The sequence below is a fragment of the Petaurus breviceps genome, unplaced genomic scaffold (genome assembly GCF_028583685.1).
Source record: "Petaurus breviceps papuanus isolate PSGF00001 unplaced genomic scaffold, PetGlider_PUasm1.0 207, whole genome shotgun sequence".
NCBI lineage: Eukaryota > Metazoa > Chordata > Mammalia > Diprotodontia > Petauridae > Petaurus > Petaurus breviceps.
In genome coordinates this window covers 30,772,836-30,797,714 of record NW_027185850.1, presented here as the reverse complement: position 1 = coordinate 30,797,714, position 24,879 = coordinate 30,772,836, and the positions used below count along the sequence as shown (strand labels likewise).

General features: G+C 51.9%; 1 protein-coding gene across 1 annotated transcript in view; it reads right to left on the bottom strand.

The window, feature by feature from the left end:
- Window positions 1-24,879, bottom strand: part of LOC138165053 (ERI1 exoribonuclease 3-like) — a 184,489-nt gene that overhangs the window by 64,058 nt on the left and 95,552 nt on the right. Inside the window, 1 exon segment of the mRNA XM_069093158.1 lies at window positions 23,901-23,973. Coding sequence (XP_068949259.1) covers window positions 23,901-23,973 — 73 coding nt within the window.

Here is a 24,879-nt window from a genome sequence, read left to right as displayed (position 1 = left end):
CCTGCGTCACGAACTGTCTGCTGGACATCTCCCCATGCATAGCCCAGCAGCATCCCAATCACATGCCTGTTTTGTTAAAAAACAAAACTCATTCCCCTCCTAAATTTGTCCTTGAGGTAGCTGGGTGGTACAGTGGATAGAGTGCACGACCTGGAATCAAAAAGACTCTTCTATAGTTCAAATCTGGCCTCAGACAGTTACTAGCTGTGAGACCCTGGGTAAGTCACTTAACCCCATTTGCCTCAGTTTCCTCATCTGAGCTGGAGAAAGGAATGGCAAACCCCTCCAGTATCTCTGCCAAGAAAACCCCAGATGGGGTCACAGAAAGTGGGAGATGACTGGAGAGCAAATGAACAACAATAAATCTTCCTCCTATTTCTGTAAGAGCACCGCCAGCCTCCTAGTCTCTCAGGTTTGAATTCTCAGACTGTGACCCCTCATCTTCCTGGACCCCCAATCTAATCAATTGCCAAATCTTGTTGCTTGTATCTTCCCAACAACTTTCCCATCCACCCCCTTCTCTCCCCTCATCTAGCCACCCCCTAGTTCAGGCCCTCATGGTTCCTGGAGGGGAAGTATGGCAGAGTGGAAAGGACATGGACTTGAGACAAAGGACCTGGGCTCAAATTCCACTTTCACAATTCACTTGAGTCATTTCTCTGGCCAGTAAGTTAACAAGCCTATGATTCCTCACCTGGAACACTGTAACAGTCTCCTAACTGGTCTCTGTCTCAAGCCTTTCCTCCAATCCACTGTCTATGCAGCTGCCAAAACAGCCCCAAAGTTCAAGTTGGATCAATCAGGACTCTTGGGTTTGGTTCAAAATAAGACTTCCTAAAAATCCAGGGACAATGGGCCATGCCTGGAGGTGCTAGGAAGGCCATTCCTCTGCAGACGGAATTGTTCTTGGGGAGCAGGGAAGCAGACCTGGTCTTACTCCTCAGCCCCAGGCCCCTGCTTTAGCCCTTCATGTTTACTAAGTACAGGGGAAATAGAGGTATTAGACAGGACACGGTGAGGCCCTGGCTGAGACAGGAACAAAGTTGCCAGCATGAGGGTGACCAATCAGAGACCAAATTGGAAACCATCTTAACACCTGCCCCTATCCAACATCACTGCCCTGGCTGGCACTACGGTCAGCCAAGCCAAGAAGGGGGAGGAAGGGAAGGAGTCAGAAATGGAGGGAGTCTGGCAGTGGGCAAGTCATGGGTAGCTCCCCCATGATTCTGCAGTGGGCGCAGAGTGGATCATACTCAATCCCCTTTCCATCCCATCTGCTGCCCAATCCCAGAGGCTTTTACCTTTGTGACATTTTGTATACACTCCCTTCTCTCCTCTGACACTGCTGCCACCCTAGCTGCCAGGGATCTCTCCCCACTCCAGTCCGTTCTCAGCTGCCAAACTGATTTTCCTAAGGAATATTTCTGATTGTCTCTCTTCTACTCAATAAACACCAGTGGCTCCCTATTACCTCCAGGCTCAAACATGAAATTTTCTTTGGCATTTAACGTCCTTTATAACCTGGCTCCTTCCTCCTTTTCTAATTTCTACCTACTTCCTAGCTCCTCCCTCCTCATTTCTGTCTCTCACCCTCCCAGGCTTCCTTCACAGCCCATCTTCTATAAGGAAGCCTTTCCTGGTCCGCCTTAAAGTTAATGCCTGTCCTCTGTTGATTACCTCCAATTTATTCTCTCTTGAGCTTAATGGTTAAGGATTGTCATCTCCCCCATCACACTATAAGCCATTGAGAGCAGGGAAGGGGCCTTTTTTTTTTTGGTGGGTTGGGTCCTGGCCTGCCCTCAGGAGTTTGCTGTCTAACTGAAGAGACAGGACACCCATATTTACAAAGTCACTCTTCAAGGTCCAGCTGAAGACTCCTCTCCTCCAGAAAGCTCCAACCTTGTCCCCAAAGACAACACCCACCCTCTCTCTGAGCCTCTCCCAGGGAGCTGCTGGACCCTATAGGCCAGTCACACTGTGGCCAGTGCTAGCGGAGGCCCAGAGCGTGCCTGGGCCACAAGAGAGACCTGTGACTTCCGCTGTCCTGACCATGCTACAGAACTACAGGGTGGAGAGCTGAGAGAGCCCCTGGCAGCTTCTGGTCCATCCCAGATCTGAGGGGCATTCCCAGGATGATATAGCAGATGAGGTCGGGGAACTGATCCCACTATGGGAAAGTTGTTCTCACTGTTCAAGAGGCTTTCCTGATGTTAGGCCTGAACCTGCAATGCTCTCTTCCTGTGCTGGGTCCTGCTCCCTGCAGACAGACAGAACTAGTCTGGTGCCTTTTCTTTAATTTTTTTTTTAAAGCAATCAGGGTTAAGTAACTTGCTCAAGTTTACACGGCCAGTTATTTCTGGGTGTGGTGCTGAGTATCTGAGCCCGGATTTGATCCAGGTCATCCCGACACTGTAGCCGGTGCTCTTACTCGCTGAGCCACCTGGCCGCCCCTAAGCAATTGGGGTTAAGTAACTTGCTCAAGGTTACACAGCCAGGTGTTTCTGGGTGGGTGCTAAGTGTCTGAGCCCAGGATTCGATCTCCAGGTCTTCTCAACACTGGAGCCGGTGCTCTTACTCGCTGTGCTACCTGGCCGCCCCAGTCTGGTGCCTTTTCACAAGAAAATCCTTTAAATCTTTCTAGACCGTCATCAGGTCACCCCCTCCTGCCCCGAGTCTTCTTGTCTCCAGGCTAACACCCCCAATACCTTCAGATGCAGCCTGAAGGCCCTCTACCACCCTGGATGAACTCTCTCCAGGTCAGCATCATTTCCTCAAACCCTGGCACCAGAACTGAACGTCATGCTTCAGACAGCACCTGAGTGGGACAGAACACGGGCGGGTCCTCTTGGAGACTAAGGTCAGGGCTGGAAGGGTCTTTCCATCTCATCCAGCCTCCTTCATTTCAAGAGTGGGAAAACAGATGCTCAGACACCATGGGCCTCCCCCAGGGCATGCAGGGGATGTGAGAGTCGGGGGCCCTGCCTTAGTCCTAGAAGCTGTCTAGGTGTGATGTTTCAGATGGGAACTCACCCAGGCAGAGGGTGGGAGAACAGCCTCCTCCTTGTTCCCAGGAAGCTCTGCCTCCCTCAAAGCCCAAGAGCTTGTCGACCTCTGGTTGCTACATCCCAAGGCTGGCTCCTAGTGAGATGTGGCCCCCTGGAATCCCCATATCTTTTTCAGACCATGTAAAAGGGCAAATGGAGTCTCACAATGCTTAGTCCCATGCTGTGTAAAACTCTTTTCAAGGACCTGGATAAAGGCACAAGATACCTCCCTATCAAGTCTCAGGGAACACGGAGCTGAGAGGTGTGGCTATACACTGGATGACAGTCAAGATTCAAAAGGCTTTGGCAGGCTGGAACACCGAGCCAAGTCTGAGAGGATGGTAGGATCTTATTCTTGGGTTAGCATCATTCTGACACAGAGCAGATGGGGGAGCTAGGGCAGGATAGCGGTCTGTGCAGCAGGGAGCTGGAGCCTGGGTGGGGTCATCCCATGGGGCCTGTATTGAGTCCCCCAGCCACTTCTGAGGATAAGGGAAGGACCTGGTCTGCTGGGATGACAGAGCAGGCCCTTACTGGTCCCTTGGTGATAGCAAGGGATGTTTGGGTCAGAAGACTGGTCACTGCACAGGAAGAAATACCTACTCGGTGGACTGTGAAGGAATGAGAGGTGTGTGAATTCCTGAGACTTCTTGGCTGCCCCACTCTGTGTGTGTGTCTATGTGTGTGTGAGACCCCTGAGCATAGGTGACCTAAGAGTGATATGGAGATGATCAGGTCCTTGGGGGCGATCCTTCCAAGTCGGAGGGGCTGGGTGCCCCTGGGTCCTTCAGGCAGAGCTGATAGTCAGCAGGAGAGAATTTCTGTACCTAAACCCTTCTTGAAGGAGATGAACATGGAAGGATGATGCGCAAAAGTCCTGACCCAGCTGGACCAAACACATGAACTCTGAGGGAGCTGTCTGAACAGTACAGAGCTGAGGTGAAGAAGAAATGCCTAGTTACAGTGCTGATAAATGTTACACATTTTAATGTCTAAATATTAACCTCCAGAGAGAGTGTGAAAGGAGTTTGGGGTTACCATTTCCTATTGAAGTCTTTGTCACAGATCAAGTCCAAGCCCCTCATTTTACAGATGGAGAGATTACATGACCTGTCCAGTTCACACAGGCACTGTCCGAGGTGGGATCTAAAGAGGGGTCTTTCTGACCCCAGATCCAGCATTCCACCTGTTATGCCCTGGTCAGTCCCTAGGGAGAACCTTGGTTTCAGTTCTGGGCACCACATTTTAGGAGGAGCAAAGATGAGAGAAAACAGAGGTCATTTGCCCTGAGCTCCCTCTTTTCCATATCAAAGCCACAGGACCATATATCTAGAGCTGGAGAGGGTCTTATCTAACGTTATCATTTAACAGAAGAAGAAACTGAGGCAGGCAGCAGTTAAGTGTCTTTCTCAGGGACACATGACCAGTAAGGGTCTGAGGCTGAATTTGAACTCAGGTCTTCCTAACTCCAGGCCTAAACCCTATCTACTGCCCCACCCAGCTGCCTCTTACCCCTTGTTATCAGGCCCAATTTTGCTCTTTACTATGCTCTCTGATGAAGATGAAGGCCAACCATTCTGCCTGTAGCCTCCATCCCATCTCTCTTCCAGTTAGTTGTGCCTGGAAATCCTAATCTTTACTCTATCCCTGCCTACTGGCTCCTTCTCCATCCCCTACAAACATTCACATTTCCTCAGGATTCAACAACGTCTTGACCCTACCTGTCCCTCCAGCTCCTGTCTTGTGTCTTTCCCCCTTTCAAAGAGAGATTTCTTTAAAAAGCTGTTTAGACTAGGTGCCCCCACCTCCCTTCTCCTCTCCTTTACCCCGAGTACCCCGGCCTCCAATGTCATCATTCCACAGAGACCGCTTTTTCCAAAGGCACCAGCTATCTCTGACTGACCACCTCTGCGGACTCTTCTCAGGTCTCACCCTTCTCATGAAGGACGCAGCCTCTCTGTAGCATCTGATGCTGCAGACCACCCTCTCCGGGTTTTCCCTTCCAGCCAAGTTTTCACGACCCTACCCTCTCCTGCTTCTCCTACCCATCTGACCACACCTTCGTTGTTGTATCATCAGGTCACACCCCTAACAGAGCATGTCCCCCAAGGCTTTCAATGATAGGAAATTTTCCCTCCCGTCCAGCCTACGTGGATATTTTGCAGCTGCCCCTCTCCCCCGCCTCCCTACTTCTTCCTTTGGGGGCCATGCAGAATGAGCCTAATCCCTCTTTCACATGACAATTTTTCTGGAATACAGAGATCAATTTACAGAATCCGAAGCTGGGAGTCACAACAGACGATGGCCAACAGACACTTGACAGGTATCCTCTCTACAGCCCACCACCTCCTAAGGCAGTGCTTTCAGCTCTGGGCTAGCTCTTGTTGTTGAGAGGGACCCCCAAATGTTCATAGCAATGGGCTGGAAGGTGGGTCAAGTCAGCTTCTCCAGCCAATCTGTGAACTGGACCCGGAGGACATTTGCTCCCCAGCTGCCCTGAGTGAGAGAGGGAGGCAGCTCCCCGAGGCCCTGAGCTCCCGGTGACAATGCCGAGAAGTTGTGAGTTTGGTCATAACGTGTAAAAAGCCCCTGAAAAGCCCCATCATTTAGTGTTGGGTGCCAGCGCTCAGCAGAGCTAATAAATCTTGCATGAGCAGAGCGGATTCTAATTTTCTAATATGAAAAGGCATTTGGATTGAGAGAGAGAGGGGAAGATAAAAGTGATTGAATCTCCAATAGCCCAGGTTACTGACAAGAAACATCCTGATACGGACCCCCAAGAAGAATTGCTGTGGGCCTATAGCCCCTCCGCCCTCCTTTTTCTGCATGATCCATCTTTGGCTCTTCTATTGACAGGACGTGGCTTTAAACACAGTTACACAAGTTATCATTTCTGCCTTTTGATCAATCTGAATTTTCAGGACAATTACCCTCTTAATCAATGATTGCTATCAGCAGCCCCGGCAGGGACGGATTCCGCAGCGAGGTAATCATGCCGCCAGGCCCGGACGGCGCGTGCATAGGCAATGAGGCTCTGGGAAGGGGCTCCCCTCCTCACCGCCCCCACATCCTGGGGACCTGCTGCCAGCTGGGCTGGAGAGTGTGAAGGCCATTTCAAGGAGTCCCACGCCCGGCCCGGGAAATCCGTCCCGGCCCTGCCAAGAGATGTGGGGAGGACAAGCTGGCCAGCCAGCCGGGCCCAGTCTCCGGGTCTGGCCAGCTTCTGAGTCAAGCCGGGCAACCCTTCCAGACCCACCTGATTAGGGAGCAGGCCAATTAAGGCTACAGATTTACTACCCAGCAGCCTGATGCATCTCCACATTTCTTCCTGCCATCATTCCAAGCTCCTAATGAGCCTAATAAAGCCCGTTTCCAATTAGGGGCCCAAACTATTAGGGTGAATAAGTGCGGAGGATGGAGAAATATTGGTTTTGCAAACCTCTAAAATGTGCTTGGTTTGGGAAATTCTTTTTCTTAAAGGATCCCAGTTCTGAAGTGTCACCACAGGGCCTTGGCATCTCCACTGACAGCCATGCTCAAGACTTTTCAGTACCCATTTAAGACCTGGATGGCCTGGTCTGGCTGGCAGATCACTATGCCAGGGGCCCAGAGACTCCCTTCTCCGCCTCCAAAATTCCAGGCACACCCCATGGAGAAGCAGGCCACTCCCCAAAGATACCTGCCCCCCCCCCATGAGGATCCCACCAAGGATCACCCTTTATATTTGACCTTTAACCAGCCATTGGCAGACCTTGGGCGAGGGGACAGACATGGTAGCACCCTGCTCTCCTGTACCACCAAGCTCCCAATCAAGGTACTCTTCCCATATAAAACTCAGCTGCCACCTATTTCCCACACAACATCCTGGCTCCCTCCCCAATGAGGCAGACCCTTTCTGAGCTTATGTTAGCCCTGATAATGTAGCAGACAACTGTGATTCTCCCCTGCCCAAAGGGAAGAGGCATTCATGACTTCACATCCTAGCGGTCCCTAGGGAGGGAGAGGGTTACGTACACAGCAGCCCAGCTGTGTATAATGAACATATAGGACCCCCAACCAGAGACCCTTAAAGATATGGTACTGAGCACCTTCTCCACCCTATCCCCATCCCCAAATCCCCAGGTTCTTGAAGAGACCCAATCTCTCTTTTGCAGTCCCGGGAATGGGCCAGCCTCCTCAGTCAGGGACTATGCCCATGTTCTCTGATTCTCTCCCCCTCCAGATTCCTTTCCCCCTCGTTTCCCAAAGGAGCCCTAGGATCCTGCCACCAGGAGTCTGTGGTTTGGGTGGAAACTGTAGGAAAGACAAAGCTGAAGCGGCCGGTCACTGTGAGGCCACTGGCCTAATAGACACAGATTGGGCCTGGAGGGGCCCAGCCTGGGCATTGATTAATCAATGACTGGACGTGCCCCTGAAACACTCAGCAATCACACCAGATGAACACATTTCTCTTGGGGCTTGTGGCAGCCATGACAAACAGAGAGAGCCCACCCAGCCTCTGCAGGGGCCTAGAGCCATGCTGCTGAAAGGCAGGACAAAAAGAAGAAGCAAACAGAAGCCCCCCGAGGACAGGAACCCCAGAATGGCACCCAGAACCTCTAGGCATCAGCAGGAACTCAACTGGCTGAACTGAACTGATCTTGACAGGAGGCAGAAGCTGGAGCCTTCTCCAATGCCCACGTGCTGCCCAACCAAGCCTTTAGGGAGCTGCAGGTGGGGACAGGTCCCTGAGCCATGCCTCAGCCCATGAAACACGACCAGCTTCTTTATCCTACCCTAGAATATCCCAGTGGATGCTCCCAGGCTCAGGGATGGTCAAGGTCCTTCATCTTTGCCCACTGTGACCCTTCCAAGGGTCCCACCCTCCAAACCAGCCTAGCCCAGCCCCATGCTTCCCACAGGGCTCTCAGAGGCCAGGCTTGTCTCTTTCCCTTAGAGCTATAAAAATAAGATAAAATACCAGCCCTCACTATACACAGGAGGAATTCTTTAGACAGATAATGGGCATTTTATATCCTTTTATGACACTCCCCATCGGCAGCTGGCGTAATTACACTACAATGAAGGCATAATATGCACATTGCATAACGAAGTCACACCAGGCCCCCTCCTCCCCCACCTGCACTGAGCTGGTACCCGACTGCAGTCATTAGGCAAAGCAAACACCAGCCCCCAGGGGACCTGTGCCAGGCCCCCCAGGCTCTGCACACGGCAGACATTCAACACCGTTTGTGGGAGAGAAACTGAGACAGATGCCCCTTGGAAGGGGCCTGGCACAGAGTTCTGGCCAGCCCTCCCCTTGGGGACAGCGAGGCACATGCCCCACAAGGAGTATTCATGTTATTTCCCTCTGACCTTCTGCCATGCCAAGAGACACTGGAGGGCTTTGGGCAGAGGCTGGGGGAATACCTGCTGTGGGCATGGTGGAGAAAAAGCAGGATGGATGATGGAGAGGTCTCTTTCTCCAAGCATACATCGCACACAGCCAGGGTTTAAGTGCCCTGTAAATTTGGACTCATTATACAGCCTAAATAAAGGGTGACAAATCCTCAGATTCTTTTTTCCTCTTTAAGAAAGAGTACATTCACTTCTGGGGGAAAAAAAACCCATCAGTCTCTTATCTCTGCCATGTCATACACCCTCATCTTAACACCTCAGAGTCTGGAGGCAGCCAGCCTTATCCAGGGCAGTGCCAACTATGCTGCCCAACCAAATGACCCAGGCACCAGGCAGATCAACCAAGCTCTGCCACTAAGTCTGGGGTGGTGTGGCCTTGCATGCCTCCTCTTCCCTCTGGGCCTTAGCACCTCCACCTGTAATGTAACTGGGTTATCCCTATGGGCTCTTGCAGCAGCTGGGTCTGAGGCAGGCAGAACCTGGCCAGGCTGGCAGGACAGCCCTGTGTGAGCACAAGGGTCCTGGCCAAGGAGAGGAGGAAAAGCTAAGCCACCTGGCAGAGAGGCAGACATGTGCCTGGCCCATCCACCCCCTGCCTGGGTGCCTCTCCAGGGACTAGGCCTGTCAGACACAGAAAAGCGAGGGAACAGAAACTCTGGAGCCCCATCAGCCGGCTAATGAACAGGGATCCTGAGCAGCAGCCCTGTCTCTGGCTAATTCTGCAAGATTCCAATTAGAGTGTGAAGGAGGCAAAGGTTAGCCTTCCCAGGGCCCCCACCTCCAGGCTCCCCCCACACTAATGAAGCCTGATGCCAGTATTCCATGGGTATCACCCTATACCTCAAGTTGACATGAAGTCAACCTCCCCCTCCAGACAGGGCAGGGAGCTCAGGAAGGAAAGAAATGGGCATTTATTAAGCACCTACTGTGTGTGAGGCACCAGGGACAGAGGGGTTATTATTATACCTGTTTTAAAATTGAGGAAACGAAGGCTGACAGAGGTTGAGTGACTTGCCCAGGGTCACCCAACTGGGGAGTGTCTGGGGTAGGATTTGAACTCGGGCCTGAGGCTCCAGCCACTGTACTACAAGTTGCCTCCCAGGTACAGCTCCTGGTGGGGAAGACCACCTGGGCCTCACTCATCCCATAGGCAGAGCCAGGCCAGGGGGAATGATGACCCATTGCTGGGGGGGGATACGCATTTCTAGTGCACCTACTACGTGCCAGGTGCCAGGCTAAGCGCTTTGACAAATATGATCTCGTATCCTGGGGGGGTTGGTGCTCTCATTATCCCTATTTTACAGATAAGAAAAGAGCCAAACAGAGGCGAGGTCACTTGCCCAGGTCACGCAGCTAGGAGGTGTCTGAGGCCACACTTGAACGCGGATCGTCCTGACTGGGCTAGACACTGCACACCGTGATGGCCCTGGCAGCTCTCAGGTACACAAAAGCACTTGGGGGGGGTCACCCCGGAGTAAAGAGAGGGGTTTAATGTGGGGAGAGCAGCAGGGACAGCTGGGCGCCACCGTGAGAGAGTCATGGGACACACGTCTGGTAAGAGAGCCAGATGGTGAAGGGCTTGGGACACCCGGAGGAGCCATTCAGATTCTGGTCCTCAAGGATTCTTAGACAGGGGTGATGTGGTCAGACCTGGCGGCTGAGCAGAGGACGGCCAACCCCCAGCAGCCACTATGAGAGTCTGGGGGTGACGTGATGGGGGTGTGATGGAAGAGAGATGTCGCCAAGGCACAGGCACAGGACACGGGAACCTCCTGGATGGTGAGGGATGAGAGTGAGGAAGCAAAGAACAGGCCAAGGCTGCTAGCCAGGGCAGCTGGAGGGCAGCGTTCAGCCTTCCTCATTGTGACACTGGCCTCCAGGCTGTGCCTTTGCCTGGGCTGTTCCCCATACCGGCAATGCTCTCCTTCCTCATCTCCACCTCCTGGATTCCCGGGAGTCTCAGCCAACATCCCACACCCTCCCAGCCACCTTTCCCAGGCCTCTCTAGAGACTCCCTGTCTTTTATTCTGGGTAGAGTTTGCAGGCTCTCTCCCCCATTAGCCTGGCATGGACCTTCTTTGTATTACCAGAGTTCAGCCCAATGCTGGGCACACAGCAGACACTTCATAAATGCTTGTCAGTTTGACCCAACTGCCCTTGACCTGAAGGCCACAATGGCCCATCCCAGGTTGTCCAAGGAGAGGCAGGCAGTAAAATGGAAAGGCCACTGGCCATTGAGCTCAAGGCCTGGTCCTGGCATTTATCAGTTATGGGAGGCTGGGGGAAGTCAGTGCAGCACTCTGAGGTCCAGTGTCCTCGTCTGTAAACTAGAGACAAAGATACATGTCCCACACAGTGCTGGAGGAAAGTGAGTCCTAATTGCACATGTGAGGCGAGGCAGCCAGGAGAGGGTCCTGGCCAGGGGCCGAGACTGGAAGCAGCCGACTTCTTCGGCCTTCCTTCCTGGCCTCTGAGTGGTCAGGGAGGCCCCAGGTCCATGGGATCAGTCCCTCCCCCCTTTCTTTTCTACCTGGCCCTTTTAAGGCTGCAGAGGTACTGTAGGTCAGAAAAGGATGGCAATTCACATTCACCAATCAATAATCTTCTGGATGTGCAGGGAGGCCCAGTCCTGCCCATTCCCCTATCAAATTTAAGATCCTGGCCAGCAGCAAGGGGAGGAGCAATGTTAAAAAAAAAAGGTTGGTCCCCTCCACCTCCACCCCATAGCCCCAGCTGGAAAGAGTCCGTCATGCCCAGACCACAGGCTGCCACGGCACCTGGCTTAGGTGGCACTGGAAGGACCCAATAGCTTCTCTTTCAGGGGAGAGTCAAGGGCTCTGGGGTGCCTGGGAGACAGCTGACCTCTGGGGGCTGGGGGTAGTGTCAGGGAATGGGACTGAACACATAACTCTGGGTGCTCAGGCATTAGAACCTACCAAGCTAAAGGTGTCCAATAGAGGGTTCCACTTTTGGTAAGGTGTGCCTAGCATCTTGATCAGGTGCCTGGAAGAACAGGCAGCAAGACCTGAATTCAAATCCAGCCTCAGATACTTAGTAGCTGTGTTTGACCCTGGGCAAGTCACTTATCCCTGTTTGTGGCAGTTTCCTCACCTGTAAAATGAACTGGAGAAGGAAATGGCAAACCACTGTATCCTTGCCAAGAAAACCCTAAACAGGGCCACAGAGTCAGACACACCTGAACAAGAAGCCAGAGCACATGAGTTTGTCACAAGCTCTGTGTGACCTTGTGTCCTTTCACCTCTCTGGGCCACTTATAAAATGAGAGGCCCCCTCCAGCGCTAAATGGCCATGAATGTCCTCTGCAGAGGTCACAGGGGGACCACACATTGGAGTGACCAGAGAAGGGAGCCAGCATGTCAGGAAGCCTGGGAGCTGCGTGGGGCAGGGAGAGGATGGAAGGGGCACAAGCCCACTGCCAGGCATTCAAGGGAGGTCACGGCAAAAAGGAACGTGATTCATTCTGCTCTCCCCTGCACAGAGCATCCCGCCCTGAGGGTCATCCAACCTCTACTGGACCCTCATGGGCTCCTACATTTCAATCTGGAAGGGACCAAGGGTCTCTAGTGCCTGTCCAGTTTAGGAACCTGAAGTTGGGAGAGGTTAAATGACTGGTCCAGGGTCACACAACCGGCAAGTATCAGAAGTGAGATTGGACCTCAGGCCATCCTGACACTATGGGCCACTGCTTCTGGGGGGGAGGGCACCAAAGGCCAACTGGGGAGCCCTTCCAGTCCTTATATTGAATAATCTGATCTCCCCAATGTTTAATTCTAGTGCCTTCTCTTATAATTACTTCCTATTTATCCTGTATATAGCTTATCTGCATATATTTCTACATGAATTTATTTTCTCCTCCATCTGAATGTAAACTCATTACAAGTAGGGATCATTTCAGTGTGGCTGTATCATGGAGTACAGCAAGGGGCAAAGTGTCCAAAGAGACTGGAAAGTTAGGCTGAGGCTGGGGTGTGAAGAGAGAAGTCATCTTCCATCCTAGAGGCAAGAGGGAGCAGCCGGAGTTGATTGAGCAGGGAATGACAATGTTGGATTGCATGTTTGTCCGCTGAGTGATTCCGAGAGAGAGAAGCCCAGAGCTGCTCAGAGTACTGTACGATTTCCCAAAGGCCACCCAGCCCACTCTCTTCCTCCTGTCCAACTCTGGGCTGCCCATCCAGCTTGGACAAGAGGTATTCTTCCTCTCCCTGGCTATTTCTGTGTGCACGGCTGGGTCAAACTCCTCTGAGTGACCCCAGACCACTTCGAGGAGACTCTGCAACCCTGAGCTGAGTCTCCACAGCTCATTGACGACTTATTGGTGGTCTAAAAAACAGTGGGTGGTGTTTGGGCAGCCTTGTCCTCTTCTCCAGTCCTCCTTCCACCCCCCATTCTCACTCCAAGATCAGCCCTTTTCCCCTCTACACCACCATGGCTGTGCCATCGTGTTCTTATAGCCCCCCAACTGGGATTACTCTGAAGAGGGAAACAGGCATCAGAGAGGAATTCCCAGCCTTTCTTGGGGCTTCCTAAGCACAGCACAGGTGCTAGCTCCTACCCAAGGCCTTTTCCCAGCCACCCAGCAACTGGGTCCCACTCTTCCTTCAATTTGTGCATGTTTGTCAATTCTTTGTATTGACTTTCTGGCTACAAATTGTATCCTCTCGGTAGAATGTTAGCCCACTGAGGGCAGGGAGTGTTGCCTTCTGTCTCTGAATCCATAGCACTTAATGTTTGCTGAAATGAATTAAATTCATATGCTCTATATTCCAGGTCAACTGGCTGACTTGCTGTTGGTCCCCAGATTGAATATTCCATCTCCCATCTCCGTGCCTTTGCACGGGCTGTCCCCTATGTCAGGATACACAACCTTGTTCCCTTTTCTCAGAGACTGTCAAGCAGGCTGGAGGATCACTGGAGGGCTTAGTATGCTAGTGAAGCGATTTTCTTTTGTTTGACTGGAGGGTCAGGTCAGATGGCTGCTGAGGTCCCTTCCAACTCTTCTGCCTCTTACAATCCCAAGCTCCATTCAAGGTTCAGCTCCCATACCACATCCTATGAGAAGGCTGTTCTAATCCTCCTTGGTGATCATGATGTCCTTCCTCAAATGACCATTTGTCTGCTAATGTGCTAACTATTACAGAAAATGGTAAGCTCCCTAAGGGACTATTTGCTGTTTTGACTTTTGTCCTCAGTACCTCATAAAGTACATGGCATATAGTAGATGTTTAATAAAGCCTGTAAGATGGGGTCTTGCCACCATGCATCAGCGCTACAGCAGCGGAAGGAGACCCCTCACAGGACTGAGTTATTATGGCAAAAGACTTCATGAGCCTCTCCAGAGGAAGACAGACTTGTGCTCAGACAGTATTTACGGGCTGTTTGTAAGGATGTCCTTGAACCCTTTTCAGCATGACTGGCAGGGCTTACACCATGCCAGTATAGCCTTGGAAAACCCAGAGTCACCTCCATGCTAGGGTAAAAACATTTGAGTGTAGGTATGCAAGGATAAAGTAAGATAGCATTCCTGCTCTTAAGGAGTTTATGATCTAGTGGGGGTGGGAGAGGCTGTAAAGAAATGTATATACAAATAGCTCTAATATATATTAGTATGTAGCCCACTCCCCACCTGATCTTCACTTGAATTGATAGGTTGATTTCCTAACAGACAGCTAGATTTCTTCTCCCTTCAAGGTTCTAGGGGTCCTCTAAGGAGGTAAAATTTCAAGTTCTGTTGATCCTGAGCCCCCACTGGTGGGTTCCCCATTGATTATCAGTAAAAATGAATGAACTTTTAAAAAAGGTATTTACTAAGCAGGTATAGCAAAGGGAGCTGATACAGAAGCAATCCCCAAACCAGAGGCCCACTTACTACACTCACAAAATCCATTGGGGAAACCGAGCTCTAAAGAATATATGTGGTCAAAGTGAAACTGGTTACTGGAAGTGATTTTCTCCTGCCATGGAGGCCTCGTGTAGCCCTCTTTCCTGGGCTCTGAGGGTTAATGAACTTGTGGAACCCTGAAGCTGCTTTTCTTTGATGTGTCTAGACTGTCCTCAGTGTGTCTCTTAGGTTCATACACTTCTGGCTCCAGTGTCTACTTCTCATTTCAGATCTTATGACCTTTCAAAGATCACAAGGTCATCTGTTGGTTAATGGAGGGGAAAGAGAAACTTGACTCTCTCTCACCAAGGGCAATTGCTTCTTAGGAGTTCTTTACCACTGGACTCAACCATTACCACTCATTTCATGATTCCAGACTGGCTTACAGTGTATAAGCCCAGAAGTCAGTCTGATTTTTTGAGTCAGTCACAAATTATTTCTTCTTGGTATATCTTTATCCAATGTTCCAAAGCACTTCACTCCTTAGAGCACCTAGTTTGTACTTTTGAATGATTGATTCTGAACCTTCTATGTTTACACTAATTGGGGAAGGGGTAGTACAGAGACATTGTTCAAGGTGGATACAATGAGAACCACTATGGAGGGATGGAAGACCTGCTCAACTCTCACTTTGCCTTTGTTTTCTCTGTTCTACTTTTGCAGTTTTGGAACCACGAAGCCAGATCAAATCAATGCTACCACTGTTCATGGATAGGTGTGTCGACCTATTCCCCTGCGGTCCCACTCCACTCCCCTATGCGGGTATTGTATCTCAGGTATGGGATGCCTATGCTTTAGGTTTTGTAAACCTAGACTGGCACATGGGAAGCATTTACATTTTTTTCTGTCATTCATTCATTTTTTGGACTGGAAAAAAAAAAAAACAGAATAAAATGGCTACACACATAATATAATGAACTGGAAGTGTTTCCCAGATATACAGAAGCCTATTTTGACAATGTGCAGGGTGAACTACAGATTCTAATACAAGGAGGCAAATTTGGTACCATAGCTATCCCTAACACCTGGTGAGAAAGAGTGGCAGAGAAGTACAGTTTATTAAGAAGATACAATAGAATAAAGAAATCCAGGAAGCAGAGAGGGGAAAGCATGGCAGGAGAACTTTGGGTGACAAGGAATCTCATTAGTGGGGTCTGCAACAGATTGATGAGGCAGATGAAAAGTTCAGGAAAGAGATCACAAGCCTGGCATGACACAATAGGGGTGTGAGTGTGTGTGTGTATGTGTGTGTGAGAGAGAGACAGAGAGGAGAGAGACAGAGAGATAGAGAAGGGGAGAGAGAGAGGAGAAAGATAGGAGAGGGAGAGAGGAGAGAGACAGAGACAGAGAGAGGAATCCATTATCCAACATTTTAATCCCAGCCCCTCTTAATTCTAGTACCTTCCCTCTAATTATTTTCTATTTATCCTGTCTATAAGCTTGTCTGTCCACATTTGTTTGTTTGCTGTCTCCCCCATTAGACTGTGCGCTCCTTGAGGGCAAGGACAATCTTTTACCTCTTTCTGTATCCCCAGCACTTAGCACGGTGCCTGGCATACAGTAGATGCTTAACAAATGTTACATCTGTTAGAGCTCTTTGCCCCAAATAGCATAGCTAACAATTACTTAACATGCCTTAATGGTGATTTCACCCTTCAAAAGGCAGAGGAATCAGTCGATCTCCAAGTATTTATTAAGTACCTGAGATGTGTTGAGCACAAGGTTAAACATGAGGGAAATTTTTGTTCTGGAAATGTGAGCCTTTTGAGAGCAGGGACTATGTTTTTACTTTCTTTGTATCCCAGCACTTAGCACAATATAAATAAACACTTCATAAATGCTTGTTGTCTGACCCCCTCCCCAAATATTCAGGATCTGAACCTCACACACAAGGTGGAAATTACTGGAATCTTTGGGGGGAAGGGTCTCCTTCGTGTTAGAATTGGTGATAAAAGGACGGGATGCTGGAGAGAATGTGACATGTATACTAGATCTGGGAAGGGGAAATGTCAAAAGATTCCAGAGAAAAGTAAGCAAGATGCCTTGGAAAGTCAGTCCCAGCTGAACAGAACCTCCTGAGGATGAAATTCCGAAGACATAAAGAGGAGTCATCCTGACAAGAAAGGAAAAGTGGACAGCTGGGAGTGAAGCCCAGAGCATCCATTCCATCCAGGCCATGGGATCAGGAGAAGGTAATAGAAGGTACGACAGCCAAGTGCCAACTTGTCAGGAGGCTGGGGGCTGAAGCTCTGACTGAGCCGGGGCTAGTGGGGCCTCATCCAAGGACCACAAAGAGCTTCTTGTCTGGTGTTACTGAGCAAACAAAAAAGGCCACCAGAGGCACTGGTCCCCAGCTTAGCCTGCTTCCTTCCCTTATTGCTGGAGGGGATTTGGATGGGTTTATTAAACTGGACAAACGTTCACAGGATCCTCGACTTTGCCCTGAAAAGAGGACTCAAGAGACCACCGAGTCCAAACTTAAGGGAACCCCTCTGAGAGCAGCCCCAGGAGGGGGACATTAAGCTTCTGGGTGGAGACCTCCAATGAGGGGAGGCTCACTGCCTCTCAGGCACCCATCCCACCTTGGGACAGTTCTTGGTGCTGGGAAGCTCTTCCTACCCTACACCAAGCCCCAGTCTGGATGAAGATTCAGAAAAGGAAACTGAGAAGTGGTCAGAGATGTAGGAGGAGAATGCAGAGGCAGGCTACTGTCACAAAAACTCAGAGAGAAGAGAGGGAGGGACAGCCTCCATGGCTACAGAGAGGGTCAGAAGGAGGCATAAGAAAAGGCCATTAGCCTGGTGAGTGAAGAGATCCTCTGTAACTTCGAAGAGAGTGGTTTTGGGGGAATGATGAGGCCAGAAGGCCCAGCAAAGCCGGTGGAGAAACTCCTCCCCCATACCAAGTCTTCTCTTTTCCAGTCTGAACATGCCCAGCACCCTGGGCCACATGTGGCCTGGGCAGGGGCTGAGGAGGGTGGGGCACCCTGCCCTCTCAGGCTCCGGTCTCCATTAATGGAGTCCAAGACTGCATCAGCTTCCTCTAACACCACAGGACGCTGCTAAGAGCAAACCTAGGCTTCCCTGAAGTCTCCCCAGATCTTTCTGACCCTATGCCTATGTGCCTTGATATTGGATCTGGAGTCAGGAGGAGTTGGGCTCAAATTCTGTCTCAGTTAGTAAACTGTATGACCCTGGGAAAGTCACAAGATCTGTGAGCCTCAGCATCTTCATCTGTAAATGGGGACAACAGCACCCACCTCACAGTCTTGTTTAATGTACATAAAGTGCTCTGCAAACCTTACAATGCTAAACAAAGGTGAGCTGATCTTTTGGACCCAAATATAAGACTTTACATTTGTTTCTACTGTATTCTACCTTATTAGATTCGGTCAAACATTCTAGGCTGTTGTGGCTGAACTCCTCCTGACCTGAGAGGCAGGATCTCTGCCCATTCCCTAGCCTGGGCACAAGGACCAGACTCTGGTTCAGTGGTGGGGCTGGGACTCTGGGTGGCACTCCCCTTCCCAAATGGAAGTGCCTGAAGGCCACATACTAGGTCAACCTTCAGCTTACCCTCTCCACCAATCATTTCCCATGTTTGCCAAATAGTTCTGTTCCCTGAAGTCTGTTTTATTTGATCAATGTTCCTTTAAGTAACAGCAAAATCCTTTAGGACAATCCAGCCTGTGTCCAGTGGCTCTCATTCCAACAGGTTCCCAGGAGGGAAGATAGATGCCAGAGGAAGAAGGGCTGACCAGAGAAGATGGCATACAGAGTTGGGAAAGGGATCAAGGTGAATTCTTCCTGGTCCCTGAGGGGCTGAAAGCCTATGCCTCCCCAACAGAGGAGCTACCATGGGGCCCTGGGTCAGTCTTCCACAGAGGATTTATGGGAGGCCAGAGGGGGTGGGCCGGGGCAGGGTGGGCACAACCACAATGAAATGGAGCAGTGACTGGAGGGGACAGAACAGTGCACCCTGGCTCTCCTGGACACACATCAGGGACCCCTGGGAACCTCCTGCTCTCAGATTCCCGGAGGCTGGGGGTTGGAACAGCTCTCAGAGGCACAGAGTCCAACCCAGAGCCAAGAAAGCCGCCTCTCGTCCCAGGCCTGCTCCCAGGCCTTCAGTGCAGGCTGTTCCTTCTGCTCCGGGAAGGCTTGGATCTTCAGGCACTTTCTGATGCAGCCCCACCTGGCACGTCTGCAGCTTCTCCCATGTTTCTGGTTCTGCCCTCTGGAGCCAAGAAGTATCAGGCTCATGTTTCTTCCATGTCACAGCCTCACTAATCACTACATCTTCTCTTCTCCAGCCGGGATGGCCTCACAGGGAATGGTGGTTAGGCCCTTTCCCAATCTGATGCTCTCTGGCTCCCAACAGGCCACCAGCCCCTTTGTCCTAGATTGTATCATGACCCCAGTAAAAAAAACCCTATCATCTCCAAGATAAAATACAATCGCTCAGCTGGGCATTTAAAGTCCTTCATGATCTGGCTGACCTTTCCAGACTTATTTCACGTGACTTCTCCTTCAGGCACTCAATATTTCAGCCAAATTCGATATCCCCCAAACTAGGTCTCCCATCTCTCACCTCCATGCCCTTGCACAGACTGCTCCCTGCACCCCGAATGTACCCCTGCTTCTTAGAATCCTTCCCTTTCCATCAGGCTCAGCTCAGATGATCTGGCCTCGCCTCAGAGGACTCTCCTGTGGTGGCTGTCAGGCTGCACGGTGGGCACTCTGATGGCACAGACAGGGCAAGGCAGGCAATGCCTTTAGTACTCACCCTTATGCCCCTCCTATTGGGGTGCGGCCCCTTCCTTCCTCTTGCCTCTTCCTGCTGCCTGTGATCCAGGGGCTCCTCTGCTGGCCCTGACAGTAAGGTATTTCTGTCCCACAGATTATAACTCACTCTGGGCTATTATTCAACTCCCCAGCCCTGGCCCTGCTGCATTCAGTCCAAACATAATATCCTTCATGCATATATTATCTGTCTCCCTATTATCTGGAATCATTTCGGAATTAAATTTCAGCCCTGCAATATTGGCTCCAAGAGCGGCTCGCTTTATGGGCTAGTCAAAGGTTAGAATACCAATCAAAATAACACTGCCGATGCAGCGAGACATTTTAATATTCCAAAACCCGGTAATTGTAAAAGGACATAATATTTTTTCCCTGATTACCCCAAAGGCAACACATGTTAACAAGGCGAGGGAAGGAGTGAAAGAGATTGCAGAGTTCAGACAGCTGTTCGACGACGACATATTTAAAGGAGAAGAAGCGTAGAGGCTCCTGGCCAGGGCAGGCCAGCGGTCCCCAGCTCTGCTCTGGGAGGACAAAGCCTGAGGACTCTGCAGCAGAGCCGGGCCTCAACTCTGCACCCAGCCCAGCTGGGGCCTCTCCCTGGGGCTCAGGCCTGGCTCACGGCAGCTGCTCCACAAAGGGGAACAGAAGGGACGGCCCGGGGATGCCTCATCCTTGGCTGGCCATCCCAAGCAGGTGCTGAGGCTCAAAGGCCTCTGGGGCCAAGGAGAGGGAGATAAAGACCCACCTTGGGGAAGAGCACACAGGGCTCTGGGTATGGAATCAGCGAATCAGAAGTTCTGGGTTCAAATTTCACCTAGGCCACGGTGGCACCTGTGTGTCCTCCTGGGTAAGATGAGTCAGCTGGGCTAGGTGCCCACTGGGGTCCCCTAGGATTCTAAGACCTAGACACTTGGCTTCCCCTTCTCTGCAGGCCCCCCTCTTCTCACTCAAGTTCCCAAACCCTGAGCGTGCTGGGATTTTAACTCTACAGGGGGTGCTTCTCTGGAAGGGCCGGGGGGGGCCTCTTGGGTCACTACCCTCTAAGGCTTGGGGTCTTCTCTGTGACATGCTGTGTGTTACAAAAGCAGGTTTCAGCTGCTCCCATTTCTAAACCACCAGGTGGCGCACCGGGCAGACCACTAGCCTCAGCAAGGCCCGAGTTTGAATCCTGCTCCAGATGCTTTGCTGGGCTGGAGGACTTGAGGCAAGTCTGTCCATTCCCCTCTCTCAGTCTCCGCTCCTTCATCTGTAAGATCAGCACAGTAACTGCACCCAGGGCTGCTGTGAGATCTCACCAGACAGTCTGTGGAGGGCTGGGCCAACCCAAAGCAGAAGACTATAGAAGCAGGACTCCTAACTCCCCAGCCCTGGGCTCCTGCCACCAGAACAACGGGCAGCGTAGCCCCTGGCTGGTTCCTGCCAGACCACCTGGACATCCCAGCAGGGTACTGGGTGCCGGGGCAGCGCCCACCTTCCCAGAAGAGCCTGCTGCCTCTGTGGCATTGGCCCAAGGCAAGGCAGAGCCCTGCTGGACCCTGGCCGGGGCTAGCCACGGTCAGAGTGACCAGACTGGCCTCGAGGGCCCAGAGGGCAGGGCCTGCATCACACCACAGTGACATGATTCACAATCACTCAGCGACATTACAAATGTCAGCAGGCACGACTAGCTCCAGCATGGGGGTGGAGAATGAAGGATCAGACATGAGACAACGGCATCCTTCACAACGTGTGAGCTCAGGGGCTGCCAGGGGCCCTGCCACTCTGCAGTCTGTCTGCCCTTTGCTAAGTGCCTAAATACCCTCCCCTCCTTTCTCTTCCCAGGGTCTATGGCTCCCATCAAGTTAACTCCCATAGTCCCAGGGCTGGAAGATTCCACACCCCGCCCTCCTCGGTGCCTTCTTAGGTACCTGCCTAGATTCACACCGACAATCCGTCCTTCCACTCCTGGCAACCACGTCAAGCTGCCCATGGCACCTCCCATAGCAGAGGAGGCAGAACCATGATAAGGAGAAGCCTCTAGTATGGAAGGGAAGGAGGGGAGTCCTGCGCCTGAGCCTCTGCAGCCAGGGCTGATGGCAGGAGATGAGGCTGCCACTGTAAAGCACTGCTTCTGTCCCGCCCAAGCATCCTGTCTTCCTACCAGGTGCCCACTGGCACTCAGTGCCCTGATGTCCATCCACCTGAAAGCAGAATGAACTTTACAGGGCCATCATTCACGGTTGGTCAATGTGGCTGAGTGCCTGCTGGGCCTCCGGGGCTGCCCATCTGTCAAGGTCCCAGATTGACTCTGACAGCCCAGGATGCCTAGGCCCTCCCTCCTGGAAGCAGCCAGTCAGGGGTGCCACTTGCCTCCCCCATCTGAGAGCATCTTGGAGCAAACTCCAGTTGCCTCCCAGCCCCCACAAAAGCACACGAACCTCCTTCCTGAAGCAAAATCTGTGTCCTAAACACAAGTCTGACTTGGCCCACTCTGGGTCACAAAGCTTTAAACGGCTGGCTCCCCGGTGCCTCAACACTAGAAGTCTTCCTGGGCCACCCCCAGGCTCCCTTGCCAGGCTCCTTGGCCACATTCCCCAGCCAGTGGCCTCACTGTTCCCCACACACAGCTCCATGTCTACACTGGCCATTCCCCTCCCTCTCCACACCTCAGCCTCTGGGGATCCTGGTACTCTCCAGGTCTCAGCTCAGGCACCACCTTTCCTTGGAGGCGTGTCCTGATGCCCCTAGTTTCCATATTTGATGATGCATATGCCTCCCCCAACAGAGCAGCAGGCCCAGGCCCTTGAGGGTCTCTGTATCTCCATGCCCAACGTCCAGCTTGCGAGTCACTCAACTCATGGATTGCAAGGATCAGACCTTTTGTGGGCACTGCCAGCGCTCAAAGTATGTGTGCGTGTCTGTGTGTGTGTACACGTGTATATGTGTGTGTGAGCACGTGTGTATGTGTGTGAGCACACACGCATACCTCATTCCCTCTTGACCAGCCTAGGATGAGGAGCTGCCCTGCCCACCTGACCTTGCTCGCTGCTGCTCTCTGAGCCCCTCTCAGTCCCTCCCCAGGCCTCAGCCACAGCCTTGCCACCCGTTCAAAGCGTTCAAAGCCCATTACTCTATAGGAAAGTCAATGGGTTCTCATCTCCTCCCCTGACTGATCGGACCACGTTCTATCTGACTGGCAGCTGCGGCCAGGGGAAGGCCCATTTCCTAACTGTCTCTCACAGGCTCTGCTGCCTCATCCCCTCCAAGCCCTGTACCTGCCTCTGGGACACTGGGCTCTGACAGGGAGCTTTTTATCTCATCTTGACCAGAAGCTGACCTCCAGGCTGCTCCCCACCATCTCCAAGCCCTTCCCCAATTCCCCTTTGTGGGTCATCTCCCCCCAGTATAAGCTCCCAAAGGGCAGGGAAAGGGAAAGGAAAGAGAGGGCTGGACTTGTATCCTCAGTGCTTAGTGCAATCCATCTGTCCATCTGTCTGTCTTATCTAGCTAGCTATGGAACACCAGGCCTGGAGTTAGGAAGACTTGAGACCAAACCCAGCCTCAAACACTCACTAGCTGTATAACCCAGGGAAAGTCACTTACCCTCTGCCTGCTTCATTTTCCTCACCTATAAAATGGGGGTGATAACAGCCCTCCCTCCCAGGGTTGTTGTGAGGCTCAAACCAGGTAACATTTCCTGGCAAACCTTAAAGCCCTTTATACATGTGGGCACTATTACCCATCTAGCCATAGATCTGGAGTCAAAGGGCCTGGATTCAATTCCCAGCTCAACCACTTGTCCCTGTGTAACTATGGGCAAATCATTACCCAATGGTGAGCCTCAGTTTCCTTCTCTGTAAACCAGGGGCTTAACCTCAAATGAAGTCCATGGGCTCTGTCTGCACACCTCAGGCTCACTCATCTGAGCTCCCCACCCCCCCTCCAAGAGCCTCTTTCTGTCCATGCCAAGAGCCTGGCTCTGAGCAGCATGGCCTGAGACTCTCCTGCCCACATGGGCTGTGACCTCACAGAGGGCAGGACTGAGCACAAACAGATGCCACCAAGAGAGGCCAGAAGCTAAAGGGTAGGGTGTGCTCTGGTTGCTGGCTGAGGAAGAGCTATGCTATGCCAGCCTGTATGCCAAGATGAACAGGCTGTCTTGCTGGGAAAACACTACTGAAGCCTGCTGGCACCAGGGGGGGGGGGGGGCAGCTGGGAGATCCTTCCCATCCTCACCTCTTCTACTAAGGGGACCCTGACAAGTCAAGCCCTACATGAATAGACACACTTGGGCAAGGGGAAAGGGCAATGGTGGTAGTGCCCACAGCGAGGGGGGAAGGAGGCAAGAACCCAAGATTCTGGCTCCCTGCCAGAGACGATCAGCTCAGAACCCTCTAGCAACCTCACCAATACCTTTCCACATGCTCAGCCCATGGCAAGGTGGGCCTGAAACCTTGAAGGGAAGCATGGCTCTTAAGTCCCCTGTGCCTAGAGGTTTGAGGGTGATTTCCTGAGGAGCATGCCCCTCCCAAACAAAGTCTGTTTCAGCCAGTCCAGGTTTCTCAGGGCCCACCAAGGCAGTGCCTGCCAGCAGCTCAGCTCCACTCCAATCCCCACACCGAGAAAGATTCAGGTGGCCACCAGAGCAGGGGGTGAGGAGGCAAAGAGAGGAAGAAAAGGAAAGAGCCAGGGAAAGGGAAGGAGAAAGGGAAGAGAGCCCATGCCACCCCACCAGCCCGAGGCCCTAAGCACACACAAGGAGACAAGCTCTGGTACCTTTTTCAGGTTGATCCACTGCTTGAAGTAATCAGCCACTGGCAACCCCAGGTACTGGCACTGCCCAGGCAGCCTGCAAGAGAACAGAGAGAACAGGTGAGAGGGGCCTTCTTCCAAGGTGGCAGGAAGGAAACTGAACACCAGGAGCGCTGACTCTGGGAGCCCTTCTGACTCCTGAGTGAGCAGGGGGACGTGAGTGGGAGGCTCAAGGAGGAAGCTATTGCAAGGTTCCAAGGACAGACCTCAGAGTCCCACTGGAAAACTCGGGTCAGGTACTTGGGTCAGGCTAGGGGGAAGGCAAGGAGCCAATGCCTCGGAAGGGGGAGAAGATGGTGGCACTGTCCTCTACCCCTACTCTTGGGGTCCATCCACTCAAGCTTCAGCCTTCACCCTCTGAGGGCCCATGGAAATGGATGCCCGTTTCCTTTATGGGACAGCCGCGAAAGCACCCACATGGGGAGGAGAGGATATGCATCTGCCACCATAGAGTCAACAAGCCATTACCCTCTTGGAGGGGGCCTCTTCTTAGGGACCACCAACGACAGAGCCCACCACATCTCCTGGGGTGCCCCCTTCCACTTCGATTCAGTTCTCATTGTGAGAAGTTATAACCAGCCTCAAAGTGGCTCTCTGCCACACCCCACCTCCTCCAGCACATGGGTCAGCCATCCCTCCCCATCAGGTGTAGTCTACAAAACCTATAAAGGCACCTCCGCTTTTATCACGATAATAATGTCGTTAAACAGCACAGGGCTGGCAATCACAGCCACCTGGGGCTCCCTGAAGATGCCCTGCCAAAATGACAAGACAGCTCAAGCCAGTCATTCAACTAGCACTGAAACCAGGGAACTGAACTATCATCTGGCCAATCTCTTTAAGTAAGGCCTATTCAAGGTACACTATATCCTGCAGCATTGCACTGGCCAGAGAAGGACACGAGGGCCAGGCTGGCAGGACCTGTCCCCGATGAAGCTGGGCT